We start from the raw sequence: 19591 nt of genomic DNA on the forward strand, positions 1-19591 counted from the left end.
CACCAAGATAGCAATCGAAATCGGAAAACAGCAGTTTTTTCTCAAGTCTAATGTCAAAAATTTCGACTTTGTTTACGTTTTAGTAATGAAAGTCAATTTACAATAATGCATTTTGACAGCAAACTTGAGAGGTATCGATTAACAGCTGGTCTCCCTGGGTGACCTTATTTATAGGCCATGTTTGCAGCATTCCACAATGCACAATCATCGCGTAAAGCGTTTGTTCACGTCGTTCATTTCGCGTTAACGCGTACGACTATAGTTAATCATTCATTGTTATGCCCGCACCTATTTGTACTATTTGTTGATTTATTTTGTCTAACAATTAAAATAAAACAAGAATACCGACATGGCTTCATATGTTCGGGCGTTGTATGAATTCTCGGGAGAACCTGGTACATCCGAAATATCAATTTCTGTGGGGGACGTACTGCAAGTAACTCGTACTGATGTTGGTGAAGGATGGTGGGAAGGTGGGTATTGCCTTTGTGTATTATTTACTTTTATATTGAACCATTGTCTATAAAGGTAAAAATACAAACACGGGATGTATTGGACTCTTCCCTGCGGCATATGTTGAAGTAATGTCCGCTGTAGAAGCAAAGCAACAGCAAAATTCTCAAGTTTCACAATCTACGTCTGATAGCCATAACACCACTGCAAGATATGACTCAGCAGTTGACGATTATAACGATGGTGATGACTGGGAAGATGATTGGGATGAAGACAATGACACATACTCCGAAATTGGACCTAGCAACAATATTAGCTCTAAATATACAGAGAAACAATTGTCGCACTCTGCTAGTAATTATGATAACAGAAACCTACCAGCTACTCCAAATGATGACAATTCAGTACCAATGCCCGGAAACAATAACACTTCAAGTCTGAAAAAATCTAGTATGTTTGGGAAAAGTTCAGATTCATTTATACTCGGTCTCGGAAATAAAGATAAATTGCCGGATAACGAATTGGTTAAAATTGTTCCATATGACAATTTTTATCAGTGGCAATCAAATGAAGGGCAATCATATTCGGTCATTGTTGCCAGTCCCAAAAAGGAGTCCAAATTTAAGGGGATGAAGACTTTTATAGCTTACCAATTGACTCCCAGTTTCAATAATATATCAGTAAGTATTTCCTCTTTTAATTGTAAAAATTTCTTTAAACTAAACTCATAGGAAAAAACAAGTTTATAACCACAATCTTTAATGAAAAATCTATGGACTTGTCGGCTTAACTCTAGTAAATACAACTTGATTTTTTTGTTTTTGAAAAGTATTCCATAGGAAGACATTTATGCAATTATAAAAGGTAACAGTAAAACCCAACTAATTTGATTCCAACATAATACTTGTGTCAATAGAGGTGGTGATGCAAATGTGTTAAATTGAAATTTTACACTTAACATGCTACATGTGTTGTCTTTCCATGTATCAATTTGAAAATAATATTCTAACAATTTAAGAGATATTTGAGAAAATATTTTAAATTCCATTAAGTGATTTTAAAAAAAATGCAGGTAATGTGGTATACCACATGATGTTAATGTGGTATAGTATAATTTTCACTTCCAATTGATATATTATATAATTTATTTTTTTAATGAAAGCGAATTAGCTCGAGATTTATGTGTGTTAAGATTTTTAACGGATACGTTAAGTGGTACTTTAATTTTTATTATATAATAATGTCTACCACAGGCAATATTTAATTTTTGTATGAAGAACTTGTTAAAACTCATAGCCTTTGTTTTTCATCCTTGTGATTAATGATAGACTCTCGTAGATTACAAATGTTTCAAATAGTAATGAGATTTTGTCTTGTGCTGGCTTTTTTTCATGCAGACTCAAGGTATAACACATTACCTGCATTTGTGTTTACTGAATAAACGTATAGTTTTTTGTCTTAAATTGGTAAATATGTGGTCAATCGCGCATATTATTTAATTTTTAGTACTTACTAATTATTTTAATGCTTTAAAAATAAAGATTAAAAGACATCTGTAAAACAAAAAAAAAAAATATTTTTAAACTTCAACCGAGTCAATTTCATGAAAATTTTAATTTTTGCTACTGATTCTCAAACTGAGTTAAATAAATTAAACAGATCATTGCTATCTTATTTTTTGAGAACAGCAAACTATAGAACATGTTTCAGTTATTCTAAAATTTTCAGTTTACAAAAAAGTGACTATACCACATTACCAACCTATACCACATTTGCATCACCTCCTCTATATAACAAACAATTTGTTTATGTTATGTTTTTCAAAATGTCCTCCCGCATTCAATTTACTCAATCTGTCTGCTGGGAAAGCTTGAGAGAGCAAGAATTTCTTCATTGAATAACTCACCAGTTCCAGGATTTCCACATGTGTTACACATATAACTGGCAATGACTCAATTAGAGGAAATATGTGAAAGTGATAGATGTTCATTCGTGTTTTTTTTTATATTTAGTTTTTAAAATATCTAATTTTTATGTTTTTTACATCTTTTGATTACATGTTGTTGACACTAGTATTACTTATAACAACATGTTTCCATGTAGTTGTTGTATCGTTTGTTGTACAACCACCTATTGCCCTTGCCTCATAATGCTAATCCATGATTGTGGTAATTATCCGGATACCCGTTTATTTGACCATGACGTTACCAAATAATTTTTTTAACTTCCACGAAAAGCCACATAACTCGTAAACAACATTGGTGATGGAAACAATTATTTGTATGGGCACTGAAATCTTTTGTGATTTTCCCAATTAAAACAATGTTTCATTTCCTTTGCAATTGATTTCAAATAATAATTCATGGATACAAACGGTTATGTTATTTTGTGTGGTTCTAAATGACAATGACTAAAGGGCCCCATACACTATACATCATGCCGTACAGCATTTATCATAGTATGTGTTATTTTTTGAAAGTTTATTTACATATGTATGTGTGACACACACAATGCATGAAGAAAATCAAAATAGTTTTGATTTTGAAAATGAAACCCTTTTAATCTGGTGAATTTTGTTCATTTTCAAAGTTGACAGTAAATAATTTTGAGTATAAAAATAATAAAATTGTGACGAAATAAAAAATAACTGAATTTACGATTCAAAATGTGATTTTTTGGACAAAAATCGATTTTTTGGAATAGTGATTGAAGAGTTTGCCATACACTAGTCAATCTCACATATACAAAAAGGGGTTCATCGGCATGACGGCATGATGTATAGTGTATGGGGCCCTTAAAACTATTTTTCAAACATTCTTATAAACAAAAAATTTAATGAATTTGTGGTTAGATTTTTTATATAAATAATTAAAATTTTATCAAATCTAAAGGGCCCCATACACTATACATCATGCCGTACAGCATTTATCATAGTATGTGTTATTTTTTGAATGTTTATTTATGTATGTGTGACACACACAATGCATGAAGAAAATTAAAATAGTTTTGATTTTGAAAATGAACCCCTATCAATCTGGTGAATAATATTCATTTTGAAAGTTGTCAGTAAATAATTTTGTGTACAAAAATAATAGAATTGTGTCGGAATAAAAAAACAACTGAATTTACGACTCAAAATGCAATTTTTGGGACAAAAATCGATTTTTTGAAATAGTGATTGAAGAGTTTGCCATACACTAGTCAATCTCACATATACAAAAAGGGGTTCATCGGCATGAAATGAATATGTTTCATTTTTATGGTTGTCAAATTTAAATATGATGAATATTATTCATTCTTATTGTTATTCTGTGTTGAATTTTTTTTAATAAATTGGAATAAGTTTTTTTAAAAGAACAAATTATGGACGAGAGAAACTTTGTAATAGAATTTATAGAATATTATCGATCTTTCCCGGCTCTTTGGAATGTTTTCTCCACAGAATACAAAGAAAGGGATAAAAAGGTAGAAGATTATGAAAAACTTGTAACAAAATATAGAGAATGGTACCCGGAGGCATCAATTGAAGATATGAAACGGAAAATAAATACTCTTCGGTCAAACTTCAGGAGGGAATTAAAAAGGATCGAATTGAAAAGCAGAAGTGGAGCTGGAGCGGATGAAATTTGCGAGCCCGTTTTGTACTACTTTAAAGGAATGGAATTTTTAAGAGATTGCGAAACTCCCAGAAAAAGTATAAGCAGTGTAGATCTCACTGATAATGAGGACATGGTTGGTATACTCGTTGGTTAAATTAACTGTATTTGTTTAGGTTATTATAAAATGGAATTGTGAAAATGGAATTCCTTCTAATTACTTGTCCATATTCCCTTCACCGTGGGTTGTGTTGTGATTTTCGGCATGTAATTCTAGCCTAGATTGAATCGAAAAAATAAAAAGATAAGTTTTCGGTCCACTTCATCTCAAAATTATTATCTGATCATCACCGAAAATTATAGGCGTTGTCCTTGATCATGCCTGGGTCCTCATGGAAAATTTCAAAGCGATCACCGCTATATTTCAGCCCTCTACTGTGGTAATGGGTTACTAAATGATATATGAATACGCTACAGCCATTTTTCAAGCAAAAGTCAGGGTCAATTTGACCCGCTAAATATAGACCGATCTTTATCAAAATAGAATTGCTTATTCTTTGGCCCGATTCCCACTCCATGTAAAAATTCACGAAGTTTGGAACATAATTGCGGTCTCTGGAGCGACCAGAAAATCAGACAAAAATAAAGTTTTTGGTCCATTTCATCCCCTAAATATTAACCGATCTTTACCAAAAACAATAGGGGTCTTCATTGGGCAGAACCCACCCTACAATCAATTTCGTGAAGATTTGTCCACACACATGTCAGGAGCGACTTAGCTAGTCGAGATATGACGATCGGTAAACTTAAAGGTGGGTCTAGGAGCAATATTTCGCGGCGTTACAAACTCTTGGTCCTGCACAAAGCTATAATACCCTGACAAACTTAATTTCTGCCACCATATAAATATGGTGGTATCTCAGCTAAACTCATCTCTTCGTGGTCTTTATGTAACGGATATGGCTTTGCCACTTCATGTTAGAATACGTTTGGCTCATGCTTTGGTGTTACCTAAGTTCCTATACTGCTTAGAAGTTTACTCCGGGACTACTTCCAACAATCTTCATTTGATACAGTTAGCAGTCAACAGGATAATTCGATATGTATATAAATTAAATCGATTTGCTCATATCACTCCATATGTGATAGACTTTTTTGGCTGTTCATTTGATTCATTTGTTAAAACTCGCCTGCTACTTAGTTTTTTTAAAACTATTCAGAACCAGTGTCCTCTTTTTTTGGTGAAGGATTTTGTTTTCTGTTCTTCAACTCGGCGACAACAACTTCAAATTCCTATCCATTTCATGAATAATTCATATCCAGTTCGCATAGCACGCTTATTCAATTATTTGCCTAATGAGTTGAAAGATTTTAGCATTACCCCGGCTACATACTCTAAACGTCTTCTTAGACATTTCGATTAGTTTCTTTTTAGAATCATCGATAGTCCATTATATGCACTATAATTTTTGAGCGCAAAGCGGTTATTTATTTTTTCATATCAGTTTTAAAACATAAGATATTTGAAGTTTTTGATCTCATTTATTATTTTTTTTTGTATCTTATTAAGTTACTTTAATTTTTTTTGTTCTAAGTTTTTTTGGACATTTCTCAATGTCCATGTTTTTAGAGTAGTGCCATATATCAACGATTTTGCATAATGTATTCATAATAATTGGCCAAATAAGGCTTTGTGTACATGTAAGAGTTTAAATAAATAAATAAACAAAGCTTACCACACGTCATTCTCCACTCAGTTCAATAACAATTTCAGGAGAAATGGAAAAGATTTTATTGAAAGGGTTTTAGAATTAGTACATTGTTTATACAAAGTTTGACTGCCAAGGTACTTGACCTTCATTTATAAAATAATCTGCAAAGTCATTTCTAATGTCTTTTGCAATTTGAGATGCATTTCTTGATAGACTTGGAAGTAAATTATTCAAATTTGCAATTTCTCTCCAAGATCCATTATTTATTATTCCACCACTTATATCCTCTCTATCAATGGCACTTTGGGGTATGTATTCAATTTCACATTTGCTGCGCAAGTAATTGTGTAGATAGCAACAGGTTAGTACCACAATTTCGACCTTCTCAGGGGATAGACCTACAAAAATTATACAGATCAATTACTATCAAAATAGCAAATACCAATTGGACTTTGTAACACTCCGAATCTTGCAACTAAAATTCCAAATACATTCTCCACAATCCTTCTCGCTCTACTTAGGCGATAGTTGAAATTTTTTTCTTTATTACACAATGAAGTGTGTGGATAGGGTTTTAACAAATTTTCGGATAATGGAAAGGCATCGTCTCCCACCAGAACATACGGCAATTCCTTATTACATAAATTTGGCTTTTTGGGGGAAGGAAGATGCAGCTTTTTTTCTTTAAATGCTGTACCAAAGCTTGTATTGTTGAATACACCTCCATCCGACACTCTTCCATTCGTTCCTACATCTGCTACAATAAATTTATAATTTGCGTCTACCACAGCCATTAAAACAATACTTGGAAATCCCTTGTAATTGTAAAAAAAATGATCCACTTCCCGGGGGTTTTCTAATGGCGATATGTTTCCCATCGACAGCTCCAATACAATTTGGAAAATTCCATTTTTTTCAAATTCTTCAGAAATGTATTCCCATTCCTTTTCATTTGATGGAACCTAAAAATATATTTTTTTATTAATCTATACTTTTAATTTTTAGACCAAGAGCAAGTTTCAATCAAAACGTAAAAAAATACTTGAGGATGAAGAAGATGAAATACTTTCGCTAGCCAAACGAGAGTTTAGCAAGTCATCTGACAATTTTGATCTTTTCGGGAAAATAGTCGCCTCCAAAATTCGTAGTATGGAGCGAAAACAACAACTGCTTGCAGAAAAAATCATAAATGACATTCAATTTGAAGGGGAGTTGGGAAACCTCACCCAAAGCAATGTAATTCAAATAGTACAAAATGCAAGTGGAAAGTCGGATGCAAGTTGTTCAAGATCTGGAATATCATGTGCTCAATATTTCGCAACTTTCAAATAAATATTGTTAATGTTTCATAATTTATTAAATTATGAAACATTAACAATATTTATTTGATTTAATATCAAATGTTTTTTTAGTTTCATATTGTTCAAATAAAATTGTTTCCAATGTAGATTTCTATTCCTTACGCTAACAACATGATATGGTATACGGTCAGTCATAGCAAAATCGATTCTACCTATCAATATATGACGACCGAACGTTTTGTATGTCAATCTACAAATAGTAATTTGTGTGGCTTACTTCGACATGATTGTTGGACATGTTAAGGTCCGGAGTTCCTCTCTACATATGGCAGTCCGTGACACACAAAAGTATTCTCTTATTTCATTATTTAAATATTGACCCACAATCATTAAAATCCGGAATGCAAAGCGACTAGGCATAAATGGCTAGATCGATACGTCTAGTATCTGATTGAGAATATTTATAATTTAGTTTTACCTTAATGTACTCATTGAGGCACTTTATTATTGCTTCACACGTTTCCATCACTATTTTTCCTATAGCCTGTGGAGAAATGGCTGAACTAAATTTTAGGGTTTCAAAAGTACAACCCGTGGCCAAAAAACGCAATGTTACTGACAAACGATGAGATGCAGGTATTGATTTTCGTAAATGAGTGTCCTGTTTCTCAATTAATGGTCTAATTAAAGATAACAACTCATCGAAACAGGACATATTCATCCGCATAAAATTCCTAAAGTCATTCGGAGAGGTTTCCCGCAATTCCTCAACAAGATTTTGGACTGTATATTGTTCACGCTTTTGTAGCCACTCCTTTGCCCAAATTCGCTTCTTTTTTTTTGTTTATTTCTCGATTTGTCTTCCTTTTTTTAATTATCATTGCCACTGCAAAGGCAATAATTTTATTATTTTTTACTTCCATACTTTTGAACAAAATTTCGATTTGAATGGTGACTGATATGTGTGTAGGAAGGCTTTCAGTCTAGTTGAATTTTAGGTAGTGTTCTTACAGCCTGTTTTTGTAAAATTCTAAACGAACGAATTCGAGTGACTTACGACCAAACTCCTTGGTTTTGAAAAATATGTCATTTATTTTTGTTTTGAATAAAAAAATATTTGTTTACATAAACAAAGGTTCGGTCGTAAGTGACTCGAATTCGGTCGTAAAATTCAACTAGGGCGTTCGACGTTATTCACCACAAAAGTAAAACACATGTATTTATATGAATGTTACCGAAATACGTCGGCGTACGAATTTTCATAGTTGAACAAATTCAACTATGACCAACGCGTATTTAATAAAGTGTAAGTGACAAGCATATGGTTTCAAACTTTTTTCTTTATTGTTTGTAAAGTAAATTGTCAAAAACATGTTCAATATTACATTTCGATTTCAAAAATGGTATTTTTTAATAATAAAAATTAAAGAAAACTACATTTATAGAGGCGAAGGGAAAGGAAACCTATGCTTAAATCAGTTATAACACCGTTCGCCGATTGGTCCACATATTTTATGTTATGCGTGGAAATCTGTCCATTAATCCCAGCTACTTATGAAAGGAGATTATGTTAGCCAATATTGTAATTGGCCCCTTGGTGCTTGTCACAATCCTCGGCGTAGGTTAAATACGCCTATAGAAAGATTTTATACGGTTAACACAATTTCCATGATTTAGTCTTTGGCCGGCGATTGAAATTGAAGGACATAAAATTTTCATTAAGAAGGCAAGATTGAAGCCATACACCTTATTAAATACACCTTGACTATGACAGAACGTAGTTTTGTTTTTTTCTTTTGTTGAAAATAGAAACAAAACAAAAATAAATATGAAAATATCAGTAAAAACGTGTTTGAATACATTGTATAATTTTTTAATTTTGTTTCACTATTTTGTTTAGTTTGCTAAGAGATATCGATTCGACGTATTTGGGTAATACGGCCGTACAAAACATTTTGCCATAGTGGGTATATTGGATATTTTTGTACGCCTCGTTGAATTTTAGGTAACGTTGTAATGTAAAAACTCATCAAAATTTGACACTGGGGTACGAAGTTGCAATATTTGATCTGTTCCCGTACTGCAAGAATTTACTACTCTTTACTACGATAACGAATTTTCCTTTATGGTATCGAAGAAAATAGTAAAATCTAGTAGATTCTTGTACTACAAGAATAATTACAAGTTTGAGTTAATAAATTATACCATTATTCCTCACTTATAATACAGTCGAGTACGGTTATAGCGAACTCGAAGGGACCAAACAAATTAGTTCGCGTTGGAGTTAAAAATAACTTTTGTGAGGATTGTCATCGTCACATGGCAACTTCTTTCTAAGTTATAGAATTATATTTATAATTGCTTTGTATCTATGTTAACATATTCGTAATTGTATTCGTTATTTTTTACATTACTGTTAATTGTAACCAATGTCTGTTTGCGTAGTTACACTTGCATATCATTGCATACCATAGATAATGGTCTTTGACCAGGTTGGAGGGAATTGCTAGTGCCAGCTACGGAAGACGCATTAGATGATTGAACTGATGATTCCCGATTTCCGTAAGTAGGTTTTGAAGTCTTTTCCAGACTAGCACTACTTATACTCACAGATTTTGGATTAATCACTTCATTTACATCCTTAACGATTTCCGAGGCCGAATGTGACGCAACACTAGCATATGTCTGGACATAATCAGTTTCCGTTGTATCTGTGATATTGACGGATGGTGATTGTGGCACTGTATTCCCAACAGAAACTGTGGGTTTGCGACTAGGCACGACTTTATTGGGAGCCTTTTATGTTTCTGCCCAGACACAGACGGTGATGATACAAATTCATCAAGCTCTTGGTACTTGTCGAACAAATTTGAAAAATTCTCAAATCGTTTTGATAACGATGTAAATTCCTTTTTCATCGAATTAAGCTCCGACTGCAAGTCTTTTACAAAGTTATAAAAGTCGGCTGAAAGTTTTCGACAATGGACACAGCACCAACGGACACCAACATTATCCCTAATTGTGTCCACTACTTTTGCATTAATTCGAGCACATTTAACGTGCCATTGATTAAGGCAAAACCAGCAAGTGACACACAACTCATCATCTACGGAAATATTACATAATTCGTAAGGACAAACCATTTTTAAAAATTATTATTTTTAAATAATTTATGAATTTACTGGAATTTCTATCCCTTGAATTTCTTATGAAACACAAAATTTGGCAACTCTGTTTTGAGATGTCAAAATAACAAAACAAAATAAAATAAAAAAATGTTACAACAACAATATAAGCTAATGCAACAAAGGAACAAATTGGGAATGGAAATAAAATGCCAATTAGAATTTAAAAGATTAATTAATATTAGGAAAAATATGTTATATTTCACACTTCCAATTATATCAAAATGCACAAAAATTATTTCACAACACTTTTAAACACTGTTACCACAAAAACACAGATTATATTGTTAGAAATTAAATATTTTTTAAACGAGCACAGAGCACCACAAAATTAGTGAACATTCACGACAGGGTTGCCAAATGAAAACTTTTGAACACGTTTACGACAACGGATGGTACTATGACTTTGCAAGGCATAGTGCTTAGTTTGTCAAACGTTGTGACAGTATTACCGGAATCATTTTCGATTCCGTCGTATGTCCAAACGAATATGGCATTTGCTGCTGTTCAGACTGTCATATATTCCAACGGTCCACACGAATGCTTCTGATGGTTTACCAACATCTTCATTGCATGTGCATGTTCAACTTCTACGAAGTTCAACGAAATTGTAGTGACGTCATGTTACAACGTACCAGCACATACACGGACACATGCGAATTTCACAACAGCGACACCGTCGACTGCTACACAACGTGTATGCGCAGCCACCGATATTTGCAACGGCGCACAGTGGTTTAGAGTACCATGTTTTCTTGGATCAAATCAGGGAAGCTATGTTAGGATAATTTCTATTTATTTTTCAGTTAATACCATTAAAATAAGTTAAAAAAAGTTTTGTAAGTATATTTGAGTATAATTTTATTAATTAATGCCAAATATCAGTGTAGGTATATAGTGCAAGGAGTACAATATGAGAACTTAAACATTGAATTTTATACATCTTAAAGTTAATCATTCACATCATCATCATTCGCAGCTAGGAATGGTCCGTATGACGAATTTTCAGGTTTTCGATTGTCAAAAATGTGTAAACGTCATATACCTGTATAAAATGTAGTAAACGTCGTTTATTTCAATATTATCACCATATACAGTAATTTTCAAGAACATATATTATTTTTACTGTATATCTGGCTATTCTTTACTAGAACTGATAAAAAATTCTGAACTATTTTTAGAAAAAAAAAAAATTTGAAATTCGATATGGTTTTGAGTAAAGCATGCGTTATTTCCAAGTCGATAAATGTAAATAGTTTTTATCAAAAACCTAATGGTTTGAGTGGGTTTCCGACGTTTCTGGCGTATGTATTATACGTCGGAAATGTATGTCATTTACGTCACTGTTTCTGACAGGCCATGTCTGTCCGCGGCTTCAAACTGCACAACACAATCACAAAAACAAAATATTATTGTAACAAAGAATATTATTAAAAAAACCAAAATAACAACAATAATTACGGAAAAGAAGAGCACAAATAATTAGAAAAAATAACATGAAAAACAACAAAACACAACACACAACAACAGCACCAGTTGCGAGATCAATGTGACGTTCAGCTAATTTGACTGCTGCAACACTTGTATTGCTTCTAAAAGGCAAAATATAAAAATATTATTTTTTTGGCATTTTCAATATAAATAACTACATCTAAATCACTTCCAAACACAATTAGCTACTCAAATGTTAACGAAGTATTTGCAAAATAACCTGAACTTCATGGTTCCATTGAAAAATGTTTAGCTTTTACAATACTTTTTAAAATAAATAAAATTTTCAACGGAAACGTTTTTTACCTTTTTTCAACCTTTTTTGGCACAAAAATGTCTATGAAGTTTGACTTTGAAGTTTCACTACAAAAACACCAGACCACTTTTGACATTTATTTTAACGACAAGTGATGTAGAATTTTATATACTGTAACCGGGAGCAAAAAATTTTAACGATACTTAAAATTTTATTTTTTAATTAATCCAAGAAAACAGGCTATTCTAACCCACTGTGCGGCGCCGCCGCAATCAGAAACGTTTATGCAGTTGGCACAGCGTTATGTTCACACAACCCATTTGGGAACGTAAAACGTCATTTACATTAGGACCATTTACAGGGATAACCTACTTTATGAGAATTTAGTTGGCATGTTTGCAATAGAATTGGCAATTTAAACCCATTGGGTTAACGAAATCCGGTATAATGTAAACGTACTATAAGCAGATAATTCAACTTTAGCCACAGTTTAATCCGTCATCTATTAGAATTATAAAAGACAGCTTATAACTGGGACGAAGCATCAGTTATATTTGCAGTACAGCAGAAAATGTGCTGACCCAGTATTGGGTTGACTCGTTGCAGGAAGTATTTCTGTCTTGGACTTAGTTTGTCAACAAGTTTCTTTCAGATTTTCTCAAAACAAAAGCGCAGCCAATGTTCACTTTAGGAATATTATTACAGAATGTATGCTGTTGGAAAACGGCACATAATCAACGGAATCAACGATCCAGGATTGAAACTAAGAATATCAAATAGCTATATTACATGCAATCAACTTCTGAATGACATCAACGCTTATTGTAGCTATATCGAGGTAAGAAGGACTGACTCTAATAGCGATAAAACCGAAAAGTAGCGATGTAAATAACACGGGTCCAGAAAAGTGATAACAGTCCGAATAAGTTCAAATGTTTTAATTGGTTAAGTGAACGACAAGCTTTTATTGATTCTAGAAGTTATCGAAGTCTGATCAGCCAAAGTTTTGCAATGGTAATAGGTGAAATGAAAAGTTAAAGTACCAACAAATAGTTTAACGAACTTCTTCAGATAATTTGTAAAAGATTATGCAGCCATAACGAAACCACCTACAATGTTGTCAAAGAAATGTGAAGAAAGTAAATTGAATTGGGATGCACCCCAGGAAAATGGGTTCAAGAGCCTAATTCAAATTTTGTGTATTGAACCAGTTCTATTATCTATTATATCCGAGTTTTTAAATAAAGCTAAGTCGTCCGGATAATTATATGTTTTACCGCACAATTTGAGTTTAGGGGCTCATCTCAGATTTTTTTGCCACAGGTAGGTCTCGTCTCCCTGATCACGAAAATATATGACAATCATGGGGGTAGTACATACTTTTCGAGATATGGACCTCTGAAGTTCCGAAATTCCTATGCTCATAACTTCAACATTTGTGGACCGATTATGGTAATATTGGCGGATATTTTGAGAAACATCTGAGATGAGCGCCTAAACTCAGCTTAATGCAAAAAACTTCTAAAATAATTCTTTGGGATGTTTATTTTGCATATGTTTCTGATTTATTAGTCTATATTCCGAAAGAAAATGATTTAAAGTTCAAAGCTGACTCATTGCAGTTGTGTGTCCTATATTAAATTTCTTTTTGGTCAGTCCAGATATTAACTTCTCAAAAATATTAAATAAAATCTTTATTAGTAAATTCATAGAAACTCAGGTCGATTAAGTGCGAAAATAAATTATACTAATTTTGTCAATTAAGCAATTTCGTTTTCAATTTTCATTTCATTTAAGCTGAATTTAATTAAGCGGTGTAAAATGTGTTAATATTTTAAATAATTATTAGGTTCAAACATTTATATTCAATTAACCCGATTTTTCATAACTGATTGCGCCGAAATCACCAAAGTAAAGCCAACGAAGAAAATAGAACAACGATTAACAGGATGGATGTTGGAGTGTGTAGAATGTTGTTACAATAAGTCGGCAAGCACGATTGATCAACTGACATTCAATTGATCACTTGACATTATTATTAAGTTGTAAAGAAGTGTCTAGGAATACAAGCGCGGAAAACAATAACTTACCCTATACTTTAATTAAACCAAACAATACAAAAAACAAAAAATACAAATATATATTATATATGTATAGCAACCTCCACCATAAGGTGGAGTGTATATTAAAATTGTCATTCCGTTTCCAACACCTTGAAATCAGAATAAAATTCTATGTCGATTTATGCGTGTCCGTCTCTTGAAATCTCGATACAAATCGCAATATCTAAAATAGAGTTCTACAATTTTGCACAGACATTGCTATTACTCCTAGAATGTTTGGTAGTGCAAATGTAGCCCCCAAACAACGGTATCTAGGGGATTTTGGACACGTTTTTCAATCCGCAATAAACGCTATTTTGGGATTTTGTACACCTTTTTCAACCAAATCGGCTGTAATTTAGTATTTTGAGTTCTCATTGTATAGCACATAAACGCACCAAAAAATTAATATTGATTCAAAATTTAGGGGTAGCCCCCATATAACGGTACACCCAATATTCGGAAAATTTTTATTTTGGACACGTTTTTCAATCAAATTTGACTCTCACTGTATAGCACATCCTTGTACTAAAAAAATTGTTAATTTTGGGTTCCCATTGTATAGCACTTCCTTGTACTAAAAATTATTAATATTATTACCCAAAATCATCAATGTTTATCCCCGTTTTGGTATAGCCCCATAAAACGTTAGCCCCTATTTGGTAATCATTTGTTTCTCAGGTATTTTTTCGGTATATTCAAGGTCCTAACATAACATGAGTTTTCTCCTCATGGTGAAGGGTATAAATAGTTCGCCCATGCATCGTTAATGTCTCAGAATGTGGTACACTACCATTGTCTTGTGCTCCTGAACAGTAACACTATAATATTTTCTAATGTTTTGTTTCGGGATAATAACGCTAAAAATATATTCATGTTTGTGTTCCTGTTACGAAACTTCACTGGGTAAATTAAATTATAGTCGAAATCGTTTAATACATTTTTTGTTGTGATATTGTAAACATTTGAATTGTTAACACATTGAGGCAATGTTGATTTATTTTTTTTAAGGTATCGCGACGTTACAAACATTTTGATTGGTTGCATGAACGACTTGTGGACAAGTTCTGCTTGATTCCTATTCCACCTTTACCAGACAAGCAAATATCAGGAAGATACGAGGAACAATTTGTCGAACACCGACGTGTACAATTGCAAGAATTTGTAGATTGGGTTTGTCGGCATCCAGTTCTTTCCAAATGTGAAGTGTGGTATCATTTTTTAACTTGCACTGACGAAAAGGTTTGGAAAATGGGTAAAAGGAAAGCTGAGCGCGATACATATGTTGGTATAACATACTGTTGGGCAATATCACCCCCTGAAAAGCAGTTGCTGCAATCCTATGTTGATTCTCAAATGGATAGTTGTTCACAGTTTATTCATACAATGGATGTTTCTGTACGAAATTTACTAACTATATCAAATGAGATGGCAAAAAAATACCAATCCCAATCAAAGAAAGAATTTCAACGTATTGGAGATGGCTTATCAGATTTATCAAAATCTCTTGCAGTGGATGAAAGACGTGCTCCATCGGGAAATAAATCTCTTGCCGACTCAGTAGCTAAAGTCGGCGATATTTTTTGTGTAATTGGCCAACAATTCGGAGAACAACCAAAGCTAGATTGGATACCATTTTCGGATCGATTACATATATATAGGTAAGTAACAATAACGTTAGAGGTAATGCTAAAGTATCTGACTAATTCTGGACGGTTAATAGGTTTTAAACTACGTAGATGTTCAGAGACCTCTCGACTTTGTAAGAAAGGCATAAATATTTGATCTATAGTTCATAAGGATATGTATTATTAATGTGATATGTAGTATTTGAATATGTAGTGGGAAAAAAAAACTTTGCAAAACATTCTGTAAATTCGGAGTTTTTCGAAAATTCTTGGTTATTGAATTTTAAAACTGTAGACTTAGAAGAAACATTCTTGATTTTTAGAATTTGGAATTAGCCTCTTTCAGAGGCTAAAGTTTATATGACGTTTTAACAAGCGTTTTAACGGCATAATATCGATATTAAAATGATTCAATGGCATAGTAGATATTTTTCAAATACGCACGAAAAGTACTAAATATGGTACCATATGTATTTGGCGAACCTCTGAAATTTAGATTGAGGGTCATAGATGGAGTGTATCCGAAAAGTACAAAAGAGCTAAAAGCTTGAAATTTGGAATGCCAATCAAGGTTGAGAAGTAGGGTCGATATTAGGAGGTGGGTTTGGATGTGTGTATAAATGTATACGAAAAGTACTAAACGGTACTAATTAGAATTAGAATGGTACAATTAGAATTTGGAGGAACGGATGGAGCTGAAAGTCTGAAATTGAACTTTTTATTACGAAGGAGTGTAGGACATGCAGGTAGTTTTGATATTTATACTTATGAATACGAAAAGTACTAAATGGTACTATAATTGGTACAATTTGGATTCTGGGAACCGATAGAGCTGTAGAATTCCGGGTATGGATGTAGTTTGGGATATTTGAGCTGGAATAGTAAAGTTCGAGTGATACGACCAAACCTTTGTTTATGTAAACAAATATTTTTTGACTCAAAACAAAAATAAATGACGTATTTTTCAAAACCAAGGAGTTTGGTCGTAAGTCACTCGAATTCGTTCGTTTAGAATTTTACAAAAACAGGCTGTAAATTAAGATTTTATGAATTCGTACTTATGTGTACTAAATTTGGTACAATTTGAATTTCGGGAGAACCGACAGAGTTTGAATCCTGAAATTTGGAATTAAGATTACTTTTGGAGTGTAGATTTGTGGTATGTATGTAGTTTTGGAAATTCGTACTTATGTGTACTAAATTTGGTACAATATGGATTTTTGGGGAACCGATAGAGCTTGAATCCTGAAATTAATTAATAAGATTTCCATTGGATTGCATGAAGTGTGTAGTAATCGAAATTTGTACTTATGTGTACTAAATGGTACTGAATTTGATACAATTTGGATTTAGGTGAACAGATAGAGCTGCAATCATGAAATTTGGAATATGATTGTTAAGGTATATAGGTATGGAAATTTATATTAACAGCCTGTTTTTGTAAAATTCTAAACGAACGAATTCGAGTGACTTACGACCAAACTCCTTGGTTTTGAAAAATGTGTTATTTATTTTTGTTTTGATTCAGAAAACATTTATAAACATAAATAAAGGCTTGGTCGTAAGTCACTCGAATTCGTTCGTTTGGAATTTTACAAAAACAGGCTGTTTTATCGATTTTAAATTTTCAAGAATTTCATTGGGCTGTTAAATAAATATCAATGCATGTTAAGGTTTGTAATTTTACACATATATAATTTAAGATTTAAAAGAGAAGAAAAATAATTTCCAAAATTTGGTTATTATTGTTTTTGGTGATTAAAGAAAAGTCCTTATTTTTGATGGCGGGCTTGATAAGTCCTCACTGGAACATCGGAATTCGGAAATTCCAAGGGTGTTAGAAAGAGTACATTTCTGGCTCTTGTATGAACTATGATTATTGACTTCTCGCAAAAATTAACAAAATGGCGGACGTTTGAAACATTTTTTTTTTTTTGGAAATTCGCCGATTTTTGACCACAAAGTAAGTAAAAAAATAAGGAAGTTCTTCATTGATTGACTTTATTCTAGTTCATACGATAGCTATACACTCCCAGAGAAATGTGTCAAAATTTGGAACCGATTGGATTATTAGTTTTTGATTTATCGTGACCGCCATTCGTGAAAACACTGCTTCGAGAAAAATGTGTTTAAAGTTTGAGAATCAATCTTGCCGTCACTTGATGCTGACACAGCAAGAGTTCTTGAGATTTTCACTTGTAGGGACATTCTTGAATTAGTGTAGACTCGAATTGAATAAAAAAAAACTAAATTAAATTTTTTGACACTGAGAATGTGTACTAACTGGTACTTTATTTGAATTTTTGTGAACATACATTTGAAATTGGGATTTTTTTATACCCTCAGGTTTACAGAGGGTATAATTGTTTAATTGTTTTAAAATACGTCCATATTTGGCCTTACCCCCATGTAAAAGTGGTCTATACGATTTAGATTTTTTTATATAAAGAACTATTTTAGCTTAAAAATAAAGAAAAAATAAAAAAACACCGATTGTTATTACTGATAAACATCCTCGAATATGTTTCCCCCTTTAACAATCAGGGGGCAAATTACGACAGTCGATGTCGAGTGAGTTCGTATTTAACATTGAATCTTTAATTGTTTTTTTCGGTTGTATTGATGAAACATTTCTTTGTGTATTCTAAATTTATTGTTATAAAAAAGTTTTAAAAGCGGACATTTTTAAATGATAACTTTCTGCAATATTTTATATGTTGTTACATATTGCTAATGCATCTGTCAGCGTATTTACTCAAATTTAAGAAGATAGTTCTTAAATATGTCGTGGTTAATTTTTTGGGGAGAGTCAAAAAATTAACTAGTTTTGATATTTGATATATTTCAAGCTTCTTGTAAAATATGCGTGTAGTCCACATTTTACGCATAGTCCACATTACCCGAAGCTCATCCTTCAACCTTTCTTGCATTCCAATAAAAGTATTATTTAATTGACGTGTCTATATAAACAAGCGCGTGTGGTCACATTCAATTGTTGATGAAATGCAATGAACTAAGTTTTTTGCTTCTACTTATTATTGCAGCTCTTATATTAAGGTTTTCACCATAAGCTTAGTTAAAATATAATGTTAATAATATTTTTATTTGTGTTTTTAGGGGAATACTCAACAGTTTTCCTGATATATTGTCCACGCACAAAGGAGCTATGCAAAAACGAAAAGAGTGCGAACGTCTTGCAGCTGAACAGAAGATGAGTAATTCACAAATGGTAGATGTAAATCGTCGTACTGATATTGTCTCATATGCTGTTATGGCTGAGATGTCACATTTTCGTAAGGAAAGAGAAACACATCTGAAGCAAACGCTGAAGTCTTTGGTCGAGGAACAAATAAAATTCTACACCGCTATTGTTTCCAAACTACAAGATGCCTACGCACAATTTGATTGATCGGATTTGAATATAAATTTAATTGCAATATTTTAATACATTCTACCTATTCCAATTTTAAATAAGATATATATATATATATATAGTCGTATTATTTGCACATTTATACATACTATATAAAGAAATGTGTACGTATTCCCATAAAATAAAAGTAATAAATATAGTTATATGTATTTTTATTTATTGGAATGTTTTTATATACAGTGTTAATTCCAACTATTAAATTACAGTATTTAAACCGCATAGTGCTGAAAATTTTAAAAATTTATAAATATTTGAATATTTCTTATAAAATAGTATATTTTCCTAAAAGCTGTAGGAATTTTGGATAAAATAAAACAATAAGCATAAAGAAAACTATTTATATTATTTTACTTTTGTAACAAAAAAATCTTGTAATTCTTTAATGGATTAATAGTATATGACAACCAACCGAAATTTGTGTTGCCAGAAATTAA

General features: G+C 32.3%; 1 protein-coding gene across 1 annotated transcript; it reads left to right on the forward strand.

Moving 5' to 3' along the window:
- Positions 1-349: 349 nt before the first annotated feature.
- On the forward strand, positions 350-19133 carry LOC133336889 (sorting nexin-33). The gene is made up of 4 exons (XM_061545163.1): positions 350-473; positions 529-1133; positions 15108-15757; positions 18842-19133. Exons 1-4 carry the CDS (start codon positions 350-352, stop codon positions 19131-19133), a joined length of 1671 nt encoding a protein of 556 aa, XP_061401147.1.
- The last annotated feature ends 458 nt before the right edge of the window (positions 19134-19591 follow it).

This window comes from Musca vetustissima, unplaced genomic scaffold (assembly GCF_032173495.1).
Source record: "Musca vetustissima isolate MV318-11 ecotype Yass unplaced genomic scaffold, APGP_CSIRO_Mvet_v1 utg11495, whole genome shotgun sequence".
NCBI lineage: Eukaryota > Metazoa > Arthropoda > Insecta > Diptera > Muscidae > Musca > Musca vetustissima.

Excerpts from the sequence above, each read along its gene's own strand:
- LOC133336889 (XM_061545163.1), top strand. The coding sequence starts at position 350 with ATGGCTTCATATGTTCGGGCGTTGTATGAATTCTCGGGAGAACCTGGT. Across the intron at positions 474-528 it reads TGGTGAAGGATGGTGGGAAG|GTAAAAATACAAACACGGGA; the intron begins GTGGGTATTGCC and ends TTGTCTATAAAG. Across the intron at positions 15,758-18,841 it reads GATCGATTACATATATATAG|GGGAATACTCAACAGTTTTC; the intron begins GTAAGTAACAAT and ends TTGTGTTTTTAG.